The sequence below is a fragment of the Homalodisca vitripennis genome, chromosome 1 (assembly GCF_021130785.1).
Source record: "Homalodisca vitripennis isolate AUS2020 chromosome 1, UT_GWSS_2.1, whole genome shotgun sequence".
In the NCBI taxonomy this organism is placed as follows: domain Eukaryota; kingdom Metazoa; phylum Arthropoda; class Insecta; order Hemiptera; family Cicadellidae; genus Homalodisca; species Homalodisca vitripennis.
The window spans coordinates 172,806,845-172,823,031 of record NC_060207.1 but is presented as its reverse complement, the minus strand read 5'-3'; the positions used below and the strand labels follow the sequence as shown (position 1 = coordinate 172,823,031).

Here is a 16,187-nt window from a genome sequence, read left to right as displayed (position 1 = left end):
TCTACCACAGCTGGTTGCGTACAAAGTGTAGCAATACTCTTAACACATAGATGGCAGCACTAGTTCTGCCCATTGCAGTGCCATATAAAAACGTCTGTTACTTTCTGGACAGCCCTCATAAATAGATAATGTCAACAAATAAAATTAACATTTTTAAAATTTTATTGTGATAACCAACAATGATTTTATAAAAATTATATGCTATGAATGCTTACAAGGTGTATCGTCCATTGTCATAGCCAACAATGATTTTACAAAATTATATGCTATGAATGCTTACAAGGTGTATCGTCCATTGTCATAGCCAACAATGATTTTACAAAATTATATGCTATGAATGCTTACAAGGTGTATTGTCCATTGCCATGCACATATTTTAATGAGATATATTTACATGTTAATCGCACAATATCCCGAAATATGTCACAAAATGTTAAACATGTAAAGGAAGGAAGTGCAAAAACTATGTGGTCTGGTTTATCTAAGCTGCGCATTGCTAAACACAAAACCACAATTTATTACAGCTGTTACATTTACTAGCACTGACTGTCGTATCTGGAATTCCCTATCAAACAACCTGAAACTGACCATTATTTCCTACTATGCTGAAGACACTTTTCTAATTCAAATGGCTGCTATCTTGAGGAACATGTAGAGCATATGTGTGTAATAAGGAGTTTGTCAAGACTGATATGGCGATAAACTTATTTATTTATGATAACACTATCTTTGAAACTGAACTGTCCACCCATAACATCAAAAGATTGCCCCTACTTGCCACCCGCATTACTCACGACACAGCCTCTTCGATTGATTGCATATGCACCAACATACCTGAGTACAACGTTGACACAGCCATTATACAAACAGGACTTTCTGATCATACTGCTCAGATATGCCAGATAAATAGATATGAAATAAACAGTCTGCCACAGACTTCCTTTAAAAGGCATTTTAGTCAAACCAATTTAGGACAATCTTAAAATCCCTTCTACTGAACAAAAACTGGGGACAACATCCCATAATGCTCCTGACGCTGATGCAGCCTACAATATATTATTTCAAGGAATCTTGAAATTATCACTTGATATCGCTTGCCCCATGAAGAAAAGTAGAAGGAAATCAAAAAATAAAAGATTGTGCTATGACAATGAGTCAAAACACCTCAAAGATACTTTTTTAAAATCACTGTATAAATACGAAATGTCAGGAAATATCCAAGATAAAGTAGTTATGGTGGAAAGGAAGAAAAAATATGACAATAAACTTAGAGCCCTAAGACAAAATGCAAAACTCAAATTTCCATTGAGTCAGCCGCCAACCAAAACCAAAGCCCTATGGACTGTTATTAACAATGAAAGAAAAGGAAAACGAGAACTCCTACCTCAAAGCCGTATTGTAATCAATGACAAAGTGGTGGATAATCCAATTGAAGTCGCAGAACATTTCAACACTTTTCTTTCACTCAAGTTGCTGAAGCAACACTGAAACTCAGCAACCACACAGTAGGAAATCATGACAACAATGCAAACAACCATTCCATAACAGACAACTGCCAAACTGTTTTCAACTTAAGCCCAACAAGTGACAGAGAAGTAAGAGCGGTCATCAATTCCCTTAAATCTAAGCCGTCAAGTGGAATGGATGAATACTCATCCAAAATTGTAAAGCATTGTGCTGAAGAGCTAATACCACCCTTGGTCAGCATAATAAACACATCTTTCAGCCCTTGGTCAATTTCCTGCTGCATTAAAGCAATCAAAAGTGTATCCAAAACATAAAAAAGGATCAACGACTGAAATAAAAAATTACCGTCCTATTTCACTTGTTGTTTCAACCCTTTTCTAAAATAATTGAAACAAGTTAGTTCTCAATAGACTTATGACCCACACTGGAGCAGTTTAACATAGTCACTAGTTGTCAAACATGGATTTCTGAAAGGTAAATCAACCACATCAGCTATCATCAACCTAATTGAATACATCATTGACCAAATAGATAAAAGAACAATACATCACTGCTCTGCTTCTTGACTACAGCAAAGCATTTGACTGTCTAGGACATGATCTCATATCAAAAAAAACTTAAATCTCTAGGCATTACTGGTATAAGCTAACAGTTGGTTTATGAGTTATCTCTCAGGGCGAACACAGGTAGTTGAAGTACAGAGCACACTACACATGGCCTTAAAAAACACCTTTCAATCAAACCCACAACCAGTCAAAACGCGCGGAGTGCCACAAGGATCAGTTCTAGGCCCAGTCATCTTTGTTTTTATTTGTCAATGACTTCCCAGCATACATCAAGACCACAACACCACCTGTGTTAATGTATGCTGACGACACAACACACTACTCCTAATCAGTGATGCTACAGCAGAAGGAGTGCATACAACTTCCTGCAACTCCCTGCGCAAAGCACTGACATACTGCAGAAAAAATGACTTTGGCTGTAAATCCATCAAAAACAATACAGATTAATTTTAGTAAAAGAAAAGACTACATTCCAAAAATACCTGACGTAGAAATTGAAAAACCACGTTAAATTTCTAGGAGTCATCATGGATGGAAGTCTAAACTGGACAGAGAGCATGTAGATGGCATGTGTAAAAAAATCAGCACAGGTATATATGCTGTGCGGCGCATAAAATGGACTGGAAATTTAGAAAACAGCTAAAACAGCTTACTATTCACTAGTAGAAACGCACATGAGGTATGGGCTTTGCTGTATGGGGTGGGTCCTCTGCTGGGAACCTCAGCAGGGTGCTCATCCTACAGAAAAAAGCCATCAGAATCCTTGCTGACCTTGAACCTCAACAAAGCTGCAGGCAAGCTCTTCCAAGCCCTTGGCATAAAGACTATCACTGCTCTGTACATTCAAGAAGTTATTCTACATGCTCATAGTCTGAGTCTTCAAACAGGGAAAGACTTCCACTCGTACAATACTCTCGTCATGCAACTAACTATGTTCTGCCCCCACATCGCACAGCAATCTTTGAGGAAAAAAAAAATGCCATCATACATCGGCCGGAAATTTGTGGAATGCTCTACCAGATACAATGAAAGGATTGAAGAGGAATGCCCTACAAGGAAGACTGCATAACCTCCTAGTAAATCAACCTTTTTATTACACTGGATGAGTTCCTGAACGCCTGCAATGGAGAATGGAGACTACAAAAACCTTGACTTTGTTTCATTTATAAGCTAACTTTTTGTAATATGTGACTCTATTACTATTCTTTAAGAATTATGTCAATAAAGAAACTTGTCTATTGTCTATTGTCTATTGTCTATTGTCTATAAATAATCTCAAGAAGTTAATATAATATTAAAAAATTACGATATGGTAACACAGTGCAGTAAGCTTACAATAAAAATAGGTTCTGTTCAAGCAAGATGTAATCTTGATGTTATTTATGAATAACACAGTTCTAATTTTACTTGAACATAATTAATAACTTACTGGAATTACAATTAAAGTTTCTGTTTAGTGTTAATTTGTTTTTAATTTCACTGTGTAAAAAAAGATCAATCACTAATAAAATACCAATTTGGATGCCACAAATCGGTGTTCAATTGGTAATCTTATGCTTCCCACATGAATACAAAAAAAGTTGCCTCTACCAAATTTGTAACATGCATGATTTTTATAACTGGTAAGAAGTTTGACCTCTTTATATGCTGAATGTTATGACAGAGCACAGGGATAATACACATATTGGTTGATAATGGTAACCAAATAAAACTGCTACTGTGTTATCTTCTATTTTTTATTACTTAAAGTACATATCACTTATGCAATTCAATAGGTATAAACTCAACAACAATATTTTAAATTTAACAATGTTGTAAATTTCTATAAATTCTTTCGAATACAGTAATAAGTACACAAGCACTCTCGCATACATACAAGTGTTTAAGTACTAACAGTCCAAAACAAAAAGCACCAATATAAATATATGTATGTATGTATAAAACTAAAGGATTAAAGTTAAATGACCTGTGACAGTTGGCTGAAATAATTTCCAGTTAATATTTGAATTCATATTATACATTAAATAAAAATATTATTAATACACTAAAATAAAAAGCTATGACCTATTACACTAAATTCTGACACAGTAACTCAGAAGACAATTAAGATATTAAAAAAGATTTTAAATTAACTGAATTCTGAGAGATGTTCATTAAATTTTATGAACAGAACCAAGCACTAGACTCCAGCTAAGTACAGTTTAAAATCTTGAAGCATTTTATTAAAATAAAAATAAAACTAATAAAGTAACAACTGGATTTAATGTTTTAAAATAATAAACATTAATTATACATGTTTTAAAAAGTGACTGAGGTACAAATTTGAGTATACAAATGTTTTCTCTATATAACAGAAAGCTTCTAACTCTTTGCACTCAGCTGAGTCATTTGTAGTTATATAACTTAGTTAAAGACAAGTATTCAGTGATAGAAGCTCAAAATAAAAAAAATAAAGTTATGCCCCAGACGAAAATTAAAATAGACGAGATTTCTGTTACAGCCTTACAATCAATAACTTATCTCCATTCGACATACCAAACTTTTAAAGCTTAGTTGCATTAAACAAAAAACTGATTAACCTATATATAACCTTCTAGCAGTTAATTTCTACTTCTTCTAAAACATGTTATAAATTGCAGACTTTTAAAAATCACAATAAATTGCTTCTTTCACTATAATGCACTGTAATATTTTACTTTCTATTGCTTTAAGCATACGAATTCGTTCAAGACAATTTGACGTTGCAATGTCGAGCTTCTTCTATTATATTAAGCACTAATCTTTAGACAATGAAAGTTTAGTTATCTGAGTGCAAAGGGTTAAATTGCGTGTACAGTATAAGAATAAGGACGTCGAGTTGCTATGGCAAGCGTTCAAATTTGCAGGACAGTTCAGCCTAATCACTAATTAAGTACTGGTAAATTGACTGGGCTATTTTGCACTGAAGACTTCACGTTCGGTACAGCTGGTTTCAATGTTATCGTTGCTATATAACTTACCAATGTTTAACTAAAAGATTTATACTTCTGTCTTACTAAACAACGGATATACATTCGTTGTTAACCCATTCCGAACTGAAATGTCTTCAATGGAAAATACAAGTATTTTTAAATATATTAACACTCGCACATTTTTAACAAAAAATAAATATAAAACCTATTTAATAAAACCTAAGAAAGTAAAAAACTACTATGTTAAAAATTTGTAACATACAAAGCAGTGACAAGTGCTTTGGTGAATCGAATAGCGAGTAAATAAAATCACATTACATAGCGTGTTTAGCTAAACTCCTCAAAATTCATCTTTGGCTTTTTTCCAAAATTTATCACCATCCGCGTTCGCCCATGATACCAGTCAATTTACTGTAACTACGCAGTGTATGAAGCTACTGCTACGACTCAGCAGAGCGCAGTAGGGTGACCCTCTCGTCGGCATCTGCAGACTTAGGGGGGGTTCTTGAAGGAGACACCAGCGCTGGTTCTGACGTCGTCAGCAGGCTGCCGTTGTTGAGGACTGAGTTGGGACTCGTCTGCCCTGGTGTCCCTCGCTGTACAGACATTCAGAAATATTAGTTCGCTCAATGGTTGAAGGCATCCTAAAAAGAATAACGCAAACTCTCAAACTTTATTTTCCAAGAATTGTTTAGAACTTTTAGTTGTGTTGTTATTTTTTAACCTTTTTTTTTAAAAGAAATTTCCACCATGTTTTACCATTTTTTATAGTGAATTAAGTACGTTTATTTGAACTTAAATACAAGATATATAATATAAAAGGTTTACCCAAGTTAAAAAATCATAATAAAGTAACCAAATTAATTAAAAGCATCTGGCTTTTATATTTTTTTTAGACATGTTATCAAGTTTTTATAACTTCTATTTGTTGCGGCTGGTAAACCTGTCTGTGCCATTGTTGGATGGGGTATATCCAGGTGGTCATCTCACTGACACTTTCAGGGCGAAACCACAGCAGAAAGCTCAAGTGATCTGGGCTCAATGAAAACCTTGTTCTACAGTTACGGTTACACGTCATTTTCCGAGTGAATACAACGATAATGTACCCACAAATAAAACTATTCAGCAGATGTTTAACTAGTTTAGGGAACAGATAGCTTATTAAAAGGGAACTCACTGGGTAGCCATCTGTTTCTGAAGACAGTGTGAAATGGATCCATGCATCTTGCCTACAAAGCCCGAAAAAGGTATTTGTGTGGCATATTTTACAGATATAGCCACAGAGCTTAGACTACATACATATAAAATACAGTTTTTACAAGAAATAAACCTAATGACGAAGACAAAATAATCGAATTTGCACAGTTAATGAAAAGCAAAATTGTGAAAGATGAGGATTACTTGAAAAAGTCATGTTTTCAGGTGAAGGGATATTCCACATTATTGGGACTTTAATAGACACAATTGCAGGATTTTGGGGGTCAGAGCCACCTCATGAAATAATTGAACATCAGTGTGATTCACTAAAAGTCAACGTTTGGTGAAGACTCATGCACGCGAACCATTAATAGGAATTTTTTGTGAGATACCAGAGCTGTATGTCTTTCAACAGATTGACAACATTGAACAAGAAAGAACTGATTTTCTTTCAACTAAATGGTATACTCCATCACAAGATCAAACCAAATCCCATGGCCACCAAGGAGCCTCATTACACCACTAGCTTAATTTTTGGAAGCACGAAAAAAAAACACATTGTTTCTTAGAACTCTCCTTTCTACGTAATTCACGTATATATTTATTTCTATTGAATGCTGTTTAAATAATACTTGAAATCAGGTAGTTCTTTTACAAACACCCTGTATACTCTAAAACTAATTTATCAGTTTTTATTTCTCTTTTAAACATATCAGTATTTTTATCCATTGACAAAATTTGGCAAGCATTATTTGCCAGGTATCCGTTACTTGGAGTTCAATTACTGTGGTTACCTAGATATCTAAAATGTAAAAAATTAATGCTTTTGGTTCATCAAAGTGAAACACAACATTAAATTTATTGAACATTCATTGAAAAATTAAGACCATAAACAATATGGGACTGAATATAGTTCAGCTGACAGACAGAACTGCGGATGGAGTAAATATTTGTAAATATTATATCCCAGAAATTGCTTAGTTCATTAATTTAGCATAGTGATATTAATATAGTAGCAAATATGCAGTTTCCTTATTCCAGGTTAAATGAAGCACCATACATTTTTTCATCCTTTTACTTTGTTCAGTCATGTCCACTTAATGAGGGCCAGTTTAGTTTTAATATTCTGAAAATATAAACAAATTTAGCTTACTGAAATTTTAGACCACAATTTAGGTACCAAAGAGGTCAGTTTGACATTAAAGCAAATAAAAAAATTCATGGAAATAAAAAATTTGCTTTTTTCTTTAAAGGAAAGATAAGTTTCCTTTTACAGCCTTATTCTGTCCAATCATAAGGGCACAAACCAGTGCAGACATCTTATCAAACAGTATAAAGGGGCAGGGTGAAAACTATTGATAACAAGAGTTGAAGTCAAGGCAGGATTTCAACCTATGCTACAACTACAAACTATACTCACAATTTTAGTTTTGAATGAGCAAGCATGACATCTTCCGATCTTAATCAAAACTATACTGTTAAGTAATATTTCCTACTTTACAAAATTATTTCACACAAAGATCTTAATTAAATTATTTATTCTTTTAATTTTATTTCCAATTTTGTTTGGAGAGAAAAACACACTTGAATATTTATCTACGTAATTAAAACAAGAAAACAACAAACAAAAAAGTTAAAAATGGAAAAGAATACTACTAAATAAAAATGGTTTATGAATTAGTTCTACATTACTATGTTAGCATACTAAAAAGTCTGACAAAGTATAAATTCTCTACTGTTGAGTCCTTTATTATTATTAAATTGATCACCAATTTATTTTATAGATTTTGGTTTTTAATTTTTTTTTTGGCAAAATTTTGAAAAAGTTGATATTTTTTAATTTTTACTACCAAAATCTTTGCATTCGGATGAGATATTTAAAGTAAGTCCGCTGGGCTCGGATGGCCAGTGGTACTGGCCGCAGCCATTTCTCCGGCAGTTCGGCATTATTTTCACACTAACGTTCCTCTCAGCTCAGATGGTAAGCATTGCTGGCCAGTGTAACATCCCTCAAACACCCATATGGCAGTTATACTGGCCACTCACAGATGTTTATTTTGAAAATACCTAATTTATTTTATGTTGTCTATTATTTTCTTCAGCCTGATTGGACAAGTATTTTACGGTACTTGATTTCCAACGTTTTTAACTAAAATAATAACGTTATATTGGTAATCCTGTTACAGCTGTAACTCTGTTTGTCAACAACAGTAAAGTGCATTGTCTATTTACATAGTGTTTTTACTTGTGTTTTAATTCATTGCAATGTTTTATTTGGATTTTAATAATCAAACAAAACGAATAGTGATTTTTTTATGATGAATTGAGGGAATTGTTGCATGTGAGCTGTAATTCCGATAGTGACGATTCAGAACATGAAAGTGATGTTGATTTAAATGTGGGAGAACAGTTGGACCCACATTAACTAACTATGAAGGGAGGGACGATGAAATAGAATATTTATATCAGGAACAAGGTCATGAGCAGAATGGTGATGAACAAGTGGAGGAAGACTCGTACGTGGATGAAGCAGAAGTTGATGCCACATACAAGCCTTCATTGCTATAGGTCTGCATGTGTTTACTGACAGGTATTATATAAATATGAACCTAGCTAATGCACTAAACAGGAATTACAATGAGAAGTCGAAAGGGGCTTACCAGAACAGGTGCGGCCAAAGGGGAAAAAGAATGTTGGTAAGATGAAATTAGATCGAGGTGACATCAAAGCATTTAGAAAAGAAGATGAGTATTCCTTGGTGTTATGGAAGTACACGAATGAGGTGACAATGGTGAGTACGCTGTACGACAAATCTACCAAAACTGTTAAGTGTATAATAAAAACGAGAGTTGAAGAAGAGGTAATAAAACCATCAGTAGTTGACAAATATAACGATTTATGGGTGATGTAGATATTTCTGATCAATACATTTCTTCATACTCATTCACCAGAAAATCATTGAAATGGTGGCCCACAATCTTTTTCTGGCTCAAGACTGCAATCGTTAACTCTTTCTTGTTGTACAAAATCAATCAAGGTGAGAGAAAAATTAGACAGAAAAAGTTTAGAAACATGCTGGTAAAAGAAATACAAGAAACATGGGAGACCATCATGTTCAGAAGAAAATGAAAGGGTGAATGGAAAATTGCACCAGCCCTATCCTTTAGAAGAGGGAAAAATAAAAGACTGTATCGTCTGCAACAACAAAAGTGTTGGAGGAAGCTGTAAGAAAGGCAAATATTTTTGCAAAACTTGAGAAAATCACCCAGAACTACACATTGGTGTTTGTTTTGAAAAGTTCTACTCTTACAACAAATTTAAGGAGTAGTTAGTAAAATAAACTAAAAAAATATAAAAAAGTTGTAATGTTAATAGTCTAATTTATAATACCTGAAATATAATTTTTGTAACTTTTCTATTTTAACAAAGTAAGTAATTTTGTTTATTCATGTGCAAAACAATAACAAGTTAATTGTACCGCATCATAGTATTGTTATTTTGAAAATAACCAGATACTGCACAGTGCAGTGAAAATGAATTCCAAGCTGTTGGAGCTGGGGCGTCAGATAGTGGCTGAGACAAGTACAAAACTAAAGCCGCCAGTCCTGCTGGCAATCCGAGCTGTGAGCACTGCTGTTGCGTTAAATAATCTAAGCTGTCTGAAAGATGGCTGTGGCCATCAAAGTGCAAAAGGTTAAGGGACGAATTATTAAAGTCCACAATCTATATTGAACACTCCTTATTACCCTCCTCTTGTGCTTAATCCCTCACAAATATTTATTTCAGGGTTCCTAGTTTACTAATCGAAACGACGGTAGTCACTTGATCGAAAAAATCTGGGAAACTAAGAATATGGTAGGAATCCCATGGAAAATTTTGAAATCAATCTTTAAAAAAAACTTATAGAATCAAAAATCACTTTTAAGACCTTTTAATGTGGTGCGGATTAATCTTACCATTATATTTTACAACCGTTTCCCACCAAACTGGAAATGAATATCTATGCGCGACATGTGGTAATGATATTGTTGAATTGTTAATAAGTGGATTTGATAACACCTGATTACAATAATATGTGTTGTAACTGATGTGTCACGAGCAGCTCCTGTCATCATTGTCCAAAACTGACACCAGCATGGGGTAGACCATGGTCCCTTCCATCCATACATGAAGTCATGATTACAATATTGTGAACAAAGTGTAGCTTAACACATTCATGACGACATGTACCCCATCAGGTACACACAATCTTTCACAACTTACGTTAAGTACCCAATTGGGTACACACCGGACTTTTGTAAATCTCGTCGTGCATCTGATGGGGTACACGTTGCTATGTATTTCCTTATTGCGTTATTACTGTTTGCATGTTTTGGTGGTTTGTAAAATTTGTTCTTGGGCTTAAACAAATACCTTAGACTATTGTGTACTCTGCTGGATGCATGATTGCTTAATTTTTAAGTTAAATTAATTTTTGTAGGTACCCCTTGGGGTACATGGAGAAAAATTGAAAACATATTGAAATAATTTATTTTTGTGCGATATTGCGAAGCCTACATACATTTCTTGTTATACTTAAGAAGTTTAATGTAAAAAAAAAACGGTTACTTTCTTTTACCACTACCATCAAAAAATTCAACGACAAATAAAAGTCCAGAAAAAAGCCATCGTCGTGACTGTGTTAAATTAAAGTTACAATTCTAATAAATCACTTGACAGGACTTGGATCAAAATGCCTTGTTTAGACTAGAACTGAAAGTAGGATGCAAGTCAGGTAAAAGCAGTTTTGCCTGCATTGTTCTAACGTACAACAATAAGCAGTTTCAATTCAGTCTGTACTGCATTTATAAATCCATTTTTTGGAAAGGCCATTGTGATGAAACAATCATTCAGTTCAAGTAAAAGTATTTTCCTGCATATTTTGTTAGTATTTACTCACACAAACGGTTGTGTTCTAATCTAAATTGAAAGTGGAATTCAGATTAACTGTGTAAGTTTTAATACAGTATCATGCTGAATAATCTTCAGTCTCTGCTTGCTGCTGTAATGTGTGCGCCTTAAGTTTCAATGGTATATCTATGTTGTATCGACTTTTCAAGTGTGCTTCTTCTGACTACGTATTAGATTTCAGGTAAGTGTTAAAACACAAAAGTTTTGTTGTTAATTTTGAATTTGGTGTGTTCTTTGTCATTTGTGTAAATTTGTTGTATGCACATTTAATCTTGTTTGACACTTACACTTGAAGAAGAGAACAGACACAAGTTCATGAAACATTGAGTTTCTGTTGTTATAAAACATAACAGTGGAAAATGTCCGTAATTCTGCCATGAACTATGACAAAACATATTTTTATGTCATATCATCCGTTTGAAAATTTATACTTTATAAAGTATAAACATTTCTCATGCTCACTCTGTAATCTGAAGAATAAAAAGTACGTTTTGAACAGAAACCTTAAATAAAAGTGTAAGCATATCAACAATCTTGTTGATTTGGTACACAGTGTGAACATAGTCATCATAGTTGTATGAAAATTAAGAAAAAAATACGCATTGTAAAATATATAGTAAAAAGCTAGTGTACAGCGGAGCAGAAGAAATTATTAACAAGAATAATTCTACGTATCAATGCCAGCTTGTATCATGGAAAACTTATATTTTATAAGTAACAAAAGTGTAGTATAATTATTAAAAGTTGAATAGCTTAAGTTTGCACTGGTCATGCTATCTGAAAATAATGGAATAGCCAAACTCTGAGAACGAATTTACCAACTTTTAAAAAGCTACAAATCTTAAAAATTGTAGTGTATTAGCGAGCAAGATTAAGAAAAACAATAGTTAAACTAATATAAATAATTATTAAAAATTAAAAAATTTTAAAAGTTTGAAACCATAAAATGTACATGTGCAAACAGTGCATAGTGTTGTGTAGATTTTAATGTATTTAGTTCTACAGAAGCTATTAAAAGAGCAAAAGTAGTATTGTATAGTTGATAAGGGTATGTTTGTTTTATTTCACCAAGCCAACAGAGAAACCAAAGGTGTAAAAATACATTTGACAACCCAAACATATTTTGTTATTTGATTTTTGAAGCAAGTCTAATCTTAGAAAGCTCAGAAGTAAGGCAGAACACTTCAAACTTTTAAACTTATTATTTGACATTTTTGAGAGAACACATTAGTGATATAACCTTTTTTTAATTATTATTTTGAACCAGATCTTTATATCCTTTCTTTGTTGAACAATACACTTCTCTTACAATAAACAAACGGGATATTGCCTTGAAAGGTGATAATCTTGGGGATGTGGGTCGTTACTGGGTCATTCTAAATTTGGAACTGTAAGAACTACTTGGCTGTGATATTAATGGTATTGGAAAGAAAAGAGCTAAATTAGCTATAGATATAGAGTATTAACTATTGAAACAGACCCTAAAAACTACAAATCTGAATTGGTCAAGGGTGCACTAGCTACAAAACTTGAGCCAAACCATTCATGTTAAAGATCGTTATACACTTCTGCATAAACATGCACAGCTCATGGACTAACTGTCCCGGTGATATTGTAAACCACAACTGTTACTTGAGTATGCCATGCTGTTAGTATCACAAGATACCTTATATAAACAACTCGTCTGAGCTATTTTGTTTTGTCAGCCGTTGAATTATTTGTATTGACGAGGCCCTATTTCGTTTCTTCTTTGGGTAAACAATTTCACGGAAATTCTGAAACCATCCAGTTCACAATGTATGCTACACTCAAATTTTATACTATGTTGTTAATATATTGCCAATAAAGTATTTTACACAATACTCAGTCTCATCATTCATTCACCCACGATCCAAAAAATACTTTGGATACATTTTATTGTTGGAATAATAAAATTTTATTTTTGAGAAACTACATGTGTAAAAAAGTGTATGTAATTGTATGTGCTCAAAACCATGCTAAAACAAAATTAGCATGCCATTTTAGAAGTTATGACAATTCTATCAGAATGTTCAATACCCCACAATTTCTTTAGTTGTGTACAATGCTACTGAACAATTATTAGATAATTAAGAATTGTTTAGTTAAAGAAAGAACTATCATGTGTTAATTATGGATAAACTGTGCTATAGAATATGTGTTTCAGTAATCTTTATTTAGTATTCATGTAGTTTTGTTTACCACAAAAAGACAAAATTTCAGCAGGCTTCATGAAGATAAAAGAAACCAATGTGTACAAATAGTTTCATAAGCTGATTAGGAGCTTCATTTGAAAACAGAACAGTGAACAATAACAGGAAAAATGTTGTTTACATTTTGATTGAATCACATTCTATGGGATCAATCACAAAAGGGGAATCCAGCTTCAAAAAGTTGTGAACAAACAGGAGAAACGAGTGATGACACTCACCTGCGATTGAGTCCGCGTGATGTCAGGCGACCCTTGACTTCTGGTATCATCGTCGTACGTATGCAGTAGCTGAAAAATAGCATAATCAATATTTGTCAGTAAACGGACGGATGACCTTTATATTTTTATTATTGTAGAATCTGTTGTGATATCAGCTGAAATATAAAATACAAATATTTTCAACTGTAGTAGTTTTATTATAGTAAAATAATAATAACAAACATGGTGAGAAATGTATCCTAAAACTCAACACATGTCTATATAATGATAAATTGCTGGCCATCACACATAAGAGATTTATTCAGAAAGTAAGTAACATTTTGGAATTTTTTTAAAACCAAGTATAAGTTATTTTTATTTTACACATGTGAAGAGGGACTAAAATACTACTTTTCTACATAATCACCACACAAATTCAGGCACTTATCATAGCGGTGGACAAGCTTTAAAATTCCTGTGACATAGTATCCAGCCACCTGTGAACTCAGCCACTCAGTGACACGTACCTGGAGTTCCTCATCATTGTCAAAAAACTGTTTTTCTAGCTAGGTTTTCATTTTCGGAAACAAGTAAAAATCATTTGGAGTAAGATCAGGACTGTAGGGGGGATGAGGAAAAACTTTCCAGTTGAATAAGTTCAAGAGTTCTTGTGTACGGTTTTACGTGTCAGGTCAGGCACTGTCATGCAAAAGTAAAATGTTGCATGACAATTTTCCTCGGCCCTTGTTTTCGACAGCTCTCCTAAGGTTTTCAATGTTTGGCAGTACTGCTCAGAGTTTATTGTTGCACCATGCTCGAAAAAATCAATAAGAAGAACACGTTGGGGGGTTGTTATGATCTTTCGTCAACTTTGGTGAACAGTGACAATTTTCGGACGTCCTCTCTTCTCTTGATCATGAATGTTTGCTGCTCTGCCATTTTTAAAGTGAATATACCATTCCTGACAGTACTCTCAGTCATTACATTGTTCCTGTACACTTTACACAGGTTCCAATTAATTTATATTGGTTTTAAGCTTTTTGCCAACAAAAACTGATTCACAGACGCACTTTACAACCAGCAGGATTTTCAATTACAGCATTCATTTCAAATTTGAATATAAAAAACTGAGCATGGCGGAGATGTTCCTGATGTCACGGCTGGACCCTGACTGAGGTCCCGAGCATAAGTACACCAGTACATACACGATTAGTGCGTGCCTGGATGTGTCAGGTGGAAACGTTCCTTATTTTCTGAATAGCCTTCATATTTTATTGGAAACTTCTGTAACTTATATAGATAATAAATCAAATTAGAAAGTTACAATGAAAAACTCTCAGTAACAGCACAAGTTGACTAAATGAAATGAAGTTAATGAGAATATATAATAATGTCCAGTGTGATATACAGTAGTAGTTTCAGCTGAGATAACCAATATACACTGTGTAACCAAATTACTTTTTCCTAAGAAATAAATTTACTTTCAGTAAGGCTTATTTTGGTGAATGTCAAAATAAGAGTGTATAAATATGAAAGTGGTAAAAATATGAATAGATTATTTTGTTCTATACTACATTTTTCTTACCTTAAAAACATAAACCGACCTGAGTCATAAAAATAGTTATATCAATGATAATACACTCAGAATTAACACAAAAGTAGTAAAAAAATGTCAGAATGCCTCCATTAGTGTTACATGTACAGAGTGTTTGAAAAAGAACTCCCTAGTATACATTTATACTATAAGTATAAATTTAATTTGGAAATTAATCAAAATTACATCAATGGGTATATCATAAAAGATAATTCTTCCAGGTTTTGTTTAGTGTTAGTATACTTCAACATGAGATCCATTTTTTGCCCTGCACATGTTGAGACGATATTCTACATATTCACATTTGAGGTGCAACGGTCCCAACTGCAGCGTCTACTTTTTCCTGTAAATGATTCTCTAATCCTTTCACTGTACACATTTTTTTATGTGGCCCCAAAAGAAAAAGTCCAGTGAGGTTAATTCTGGGCTTTGTGGTGGCCAAGGTATCTGGTGGGCCACACCTAGACTGAACTAAGGGAATAGAGGACAAAAACAGCACTGGTGCCATCTCAAGGTCAAGCTGAGCCACCCACTGGAGAGGAGCCAGACTTGGAGAGTTGATGAATCAAGCACCACAAAATATAGAATAGTGTATGTCACTTTATACAGATTCTAGGACACATTTTTTTATGTGGTTCCAAAAGAAAAAGTCCAGTGAGGTTAATTCTGGGCTTTGTGGTGGCCAAGGTATCCGGTGGGCCACACCTAGACTGAACTGAGGGAATAGAGGACAAAAACAGCACTGGTGCCATCTCAAGGTCAAGCTGAGCCACCCACTGCAGAGGAGCCAAACTTGGAGAGTTGATGAATCAAACACCACAAAAATGGTTTTCCTCAAACAAATTGCTATGTAACCAAGAAAAAACTCAAAATATTATTCTTAGATTATCCAATAACACTCAAGATGTCCAATCCGCAAAATTACTCGGTATTCACATTGATTCTAAACTAAACTGGTCCCATCACATTTATAACTTATGCAGTAGGCTCTCGCGAGTAAGTTATCTTTTTTGGAAACTAAGAGATGTTGTTTC

General features: G+C 33.8%; 1 protein-coding gene across 5 annotated transcripts in view; it reads right to left on the bottom strand.

Moving 5' to 3' along the window:
• Positions 1–3,755: 3,755 nt before the first annotated feature.
• Positions 3,756–16,187, bottom strand: part of LOC124352741 (unextended protein) — an 84,799-nt gene continuing 72,367 nt past the window's right edge. For 4 of the 5 annotated variants that reach the window (XM_046802385.1, XM_046802384.1, XM_046802383.1 and 1 more), the window contains exons 11-12: positions 13,581–13,649; positions 3,756–5,580 (exon numbers count right to left, since the gene is read on the bottom strand). In XM_046802385.1, coding sequence (XP_046658341.1) covers positions 5,425–5,580; positions 13,581–13,649 — 225 coding nt within the window. In that variant the 3' untranslated portion in view covers positions 3,756–5,424. Of the gene's footprint in view, positions 5,581–12,797; positions 12,907–13,580; positions 13,650–16,187 lie in introns of all 5 variants that reach the window. The other variant, XM_046802386.1, reaches the window with a different exon arrangement.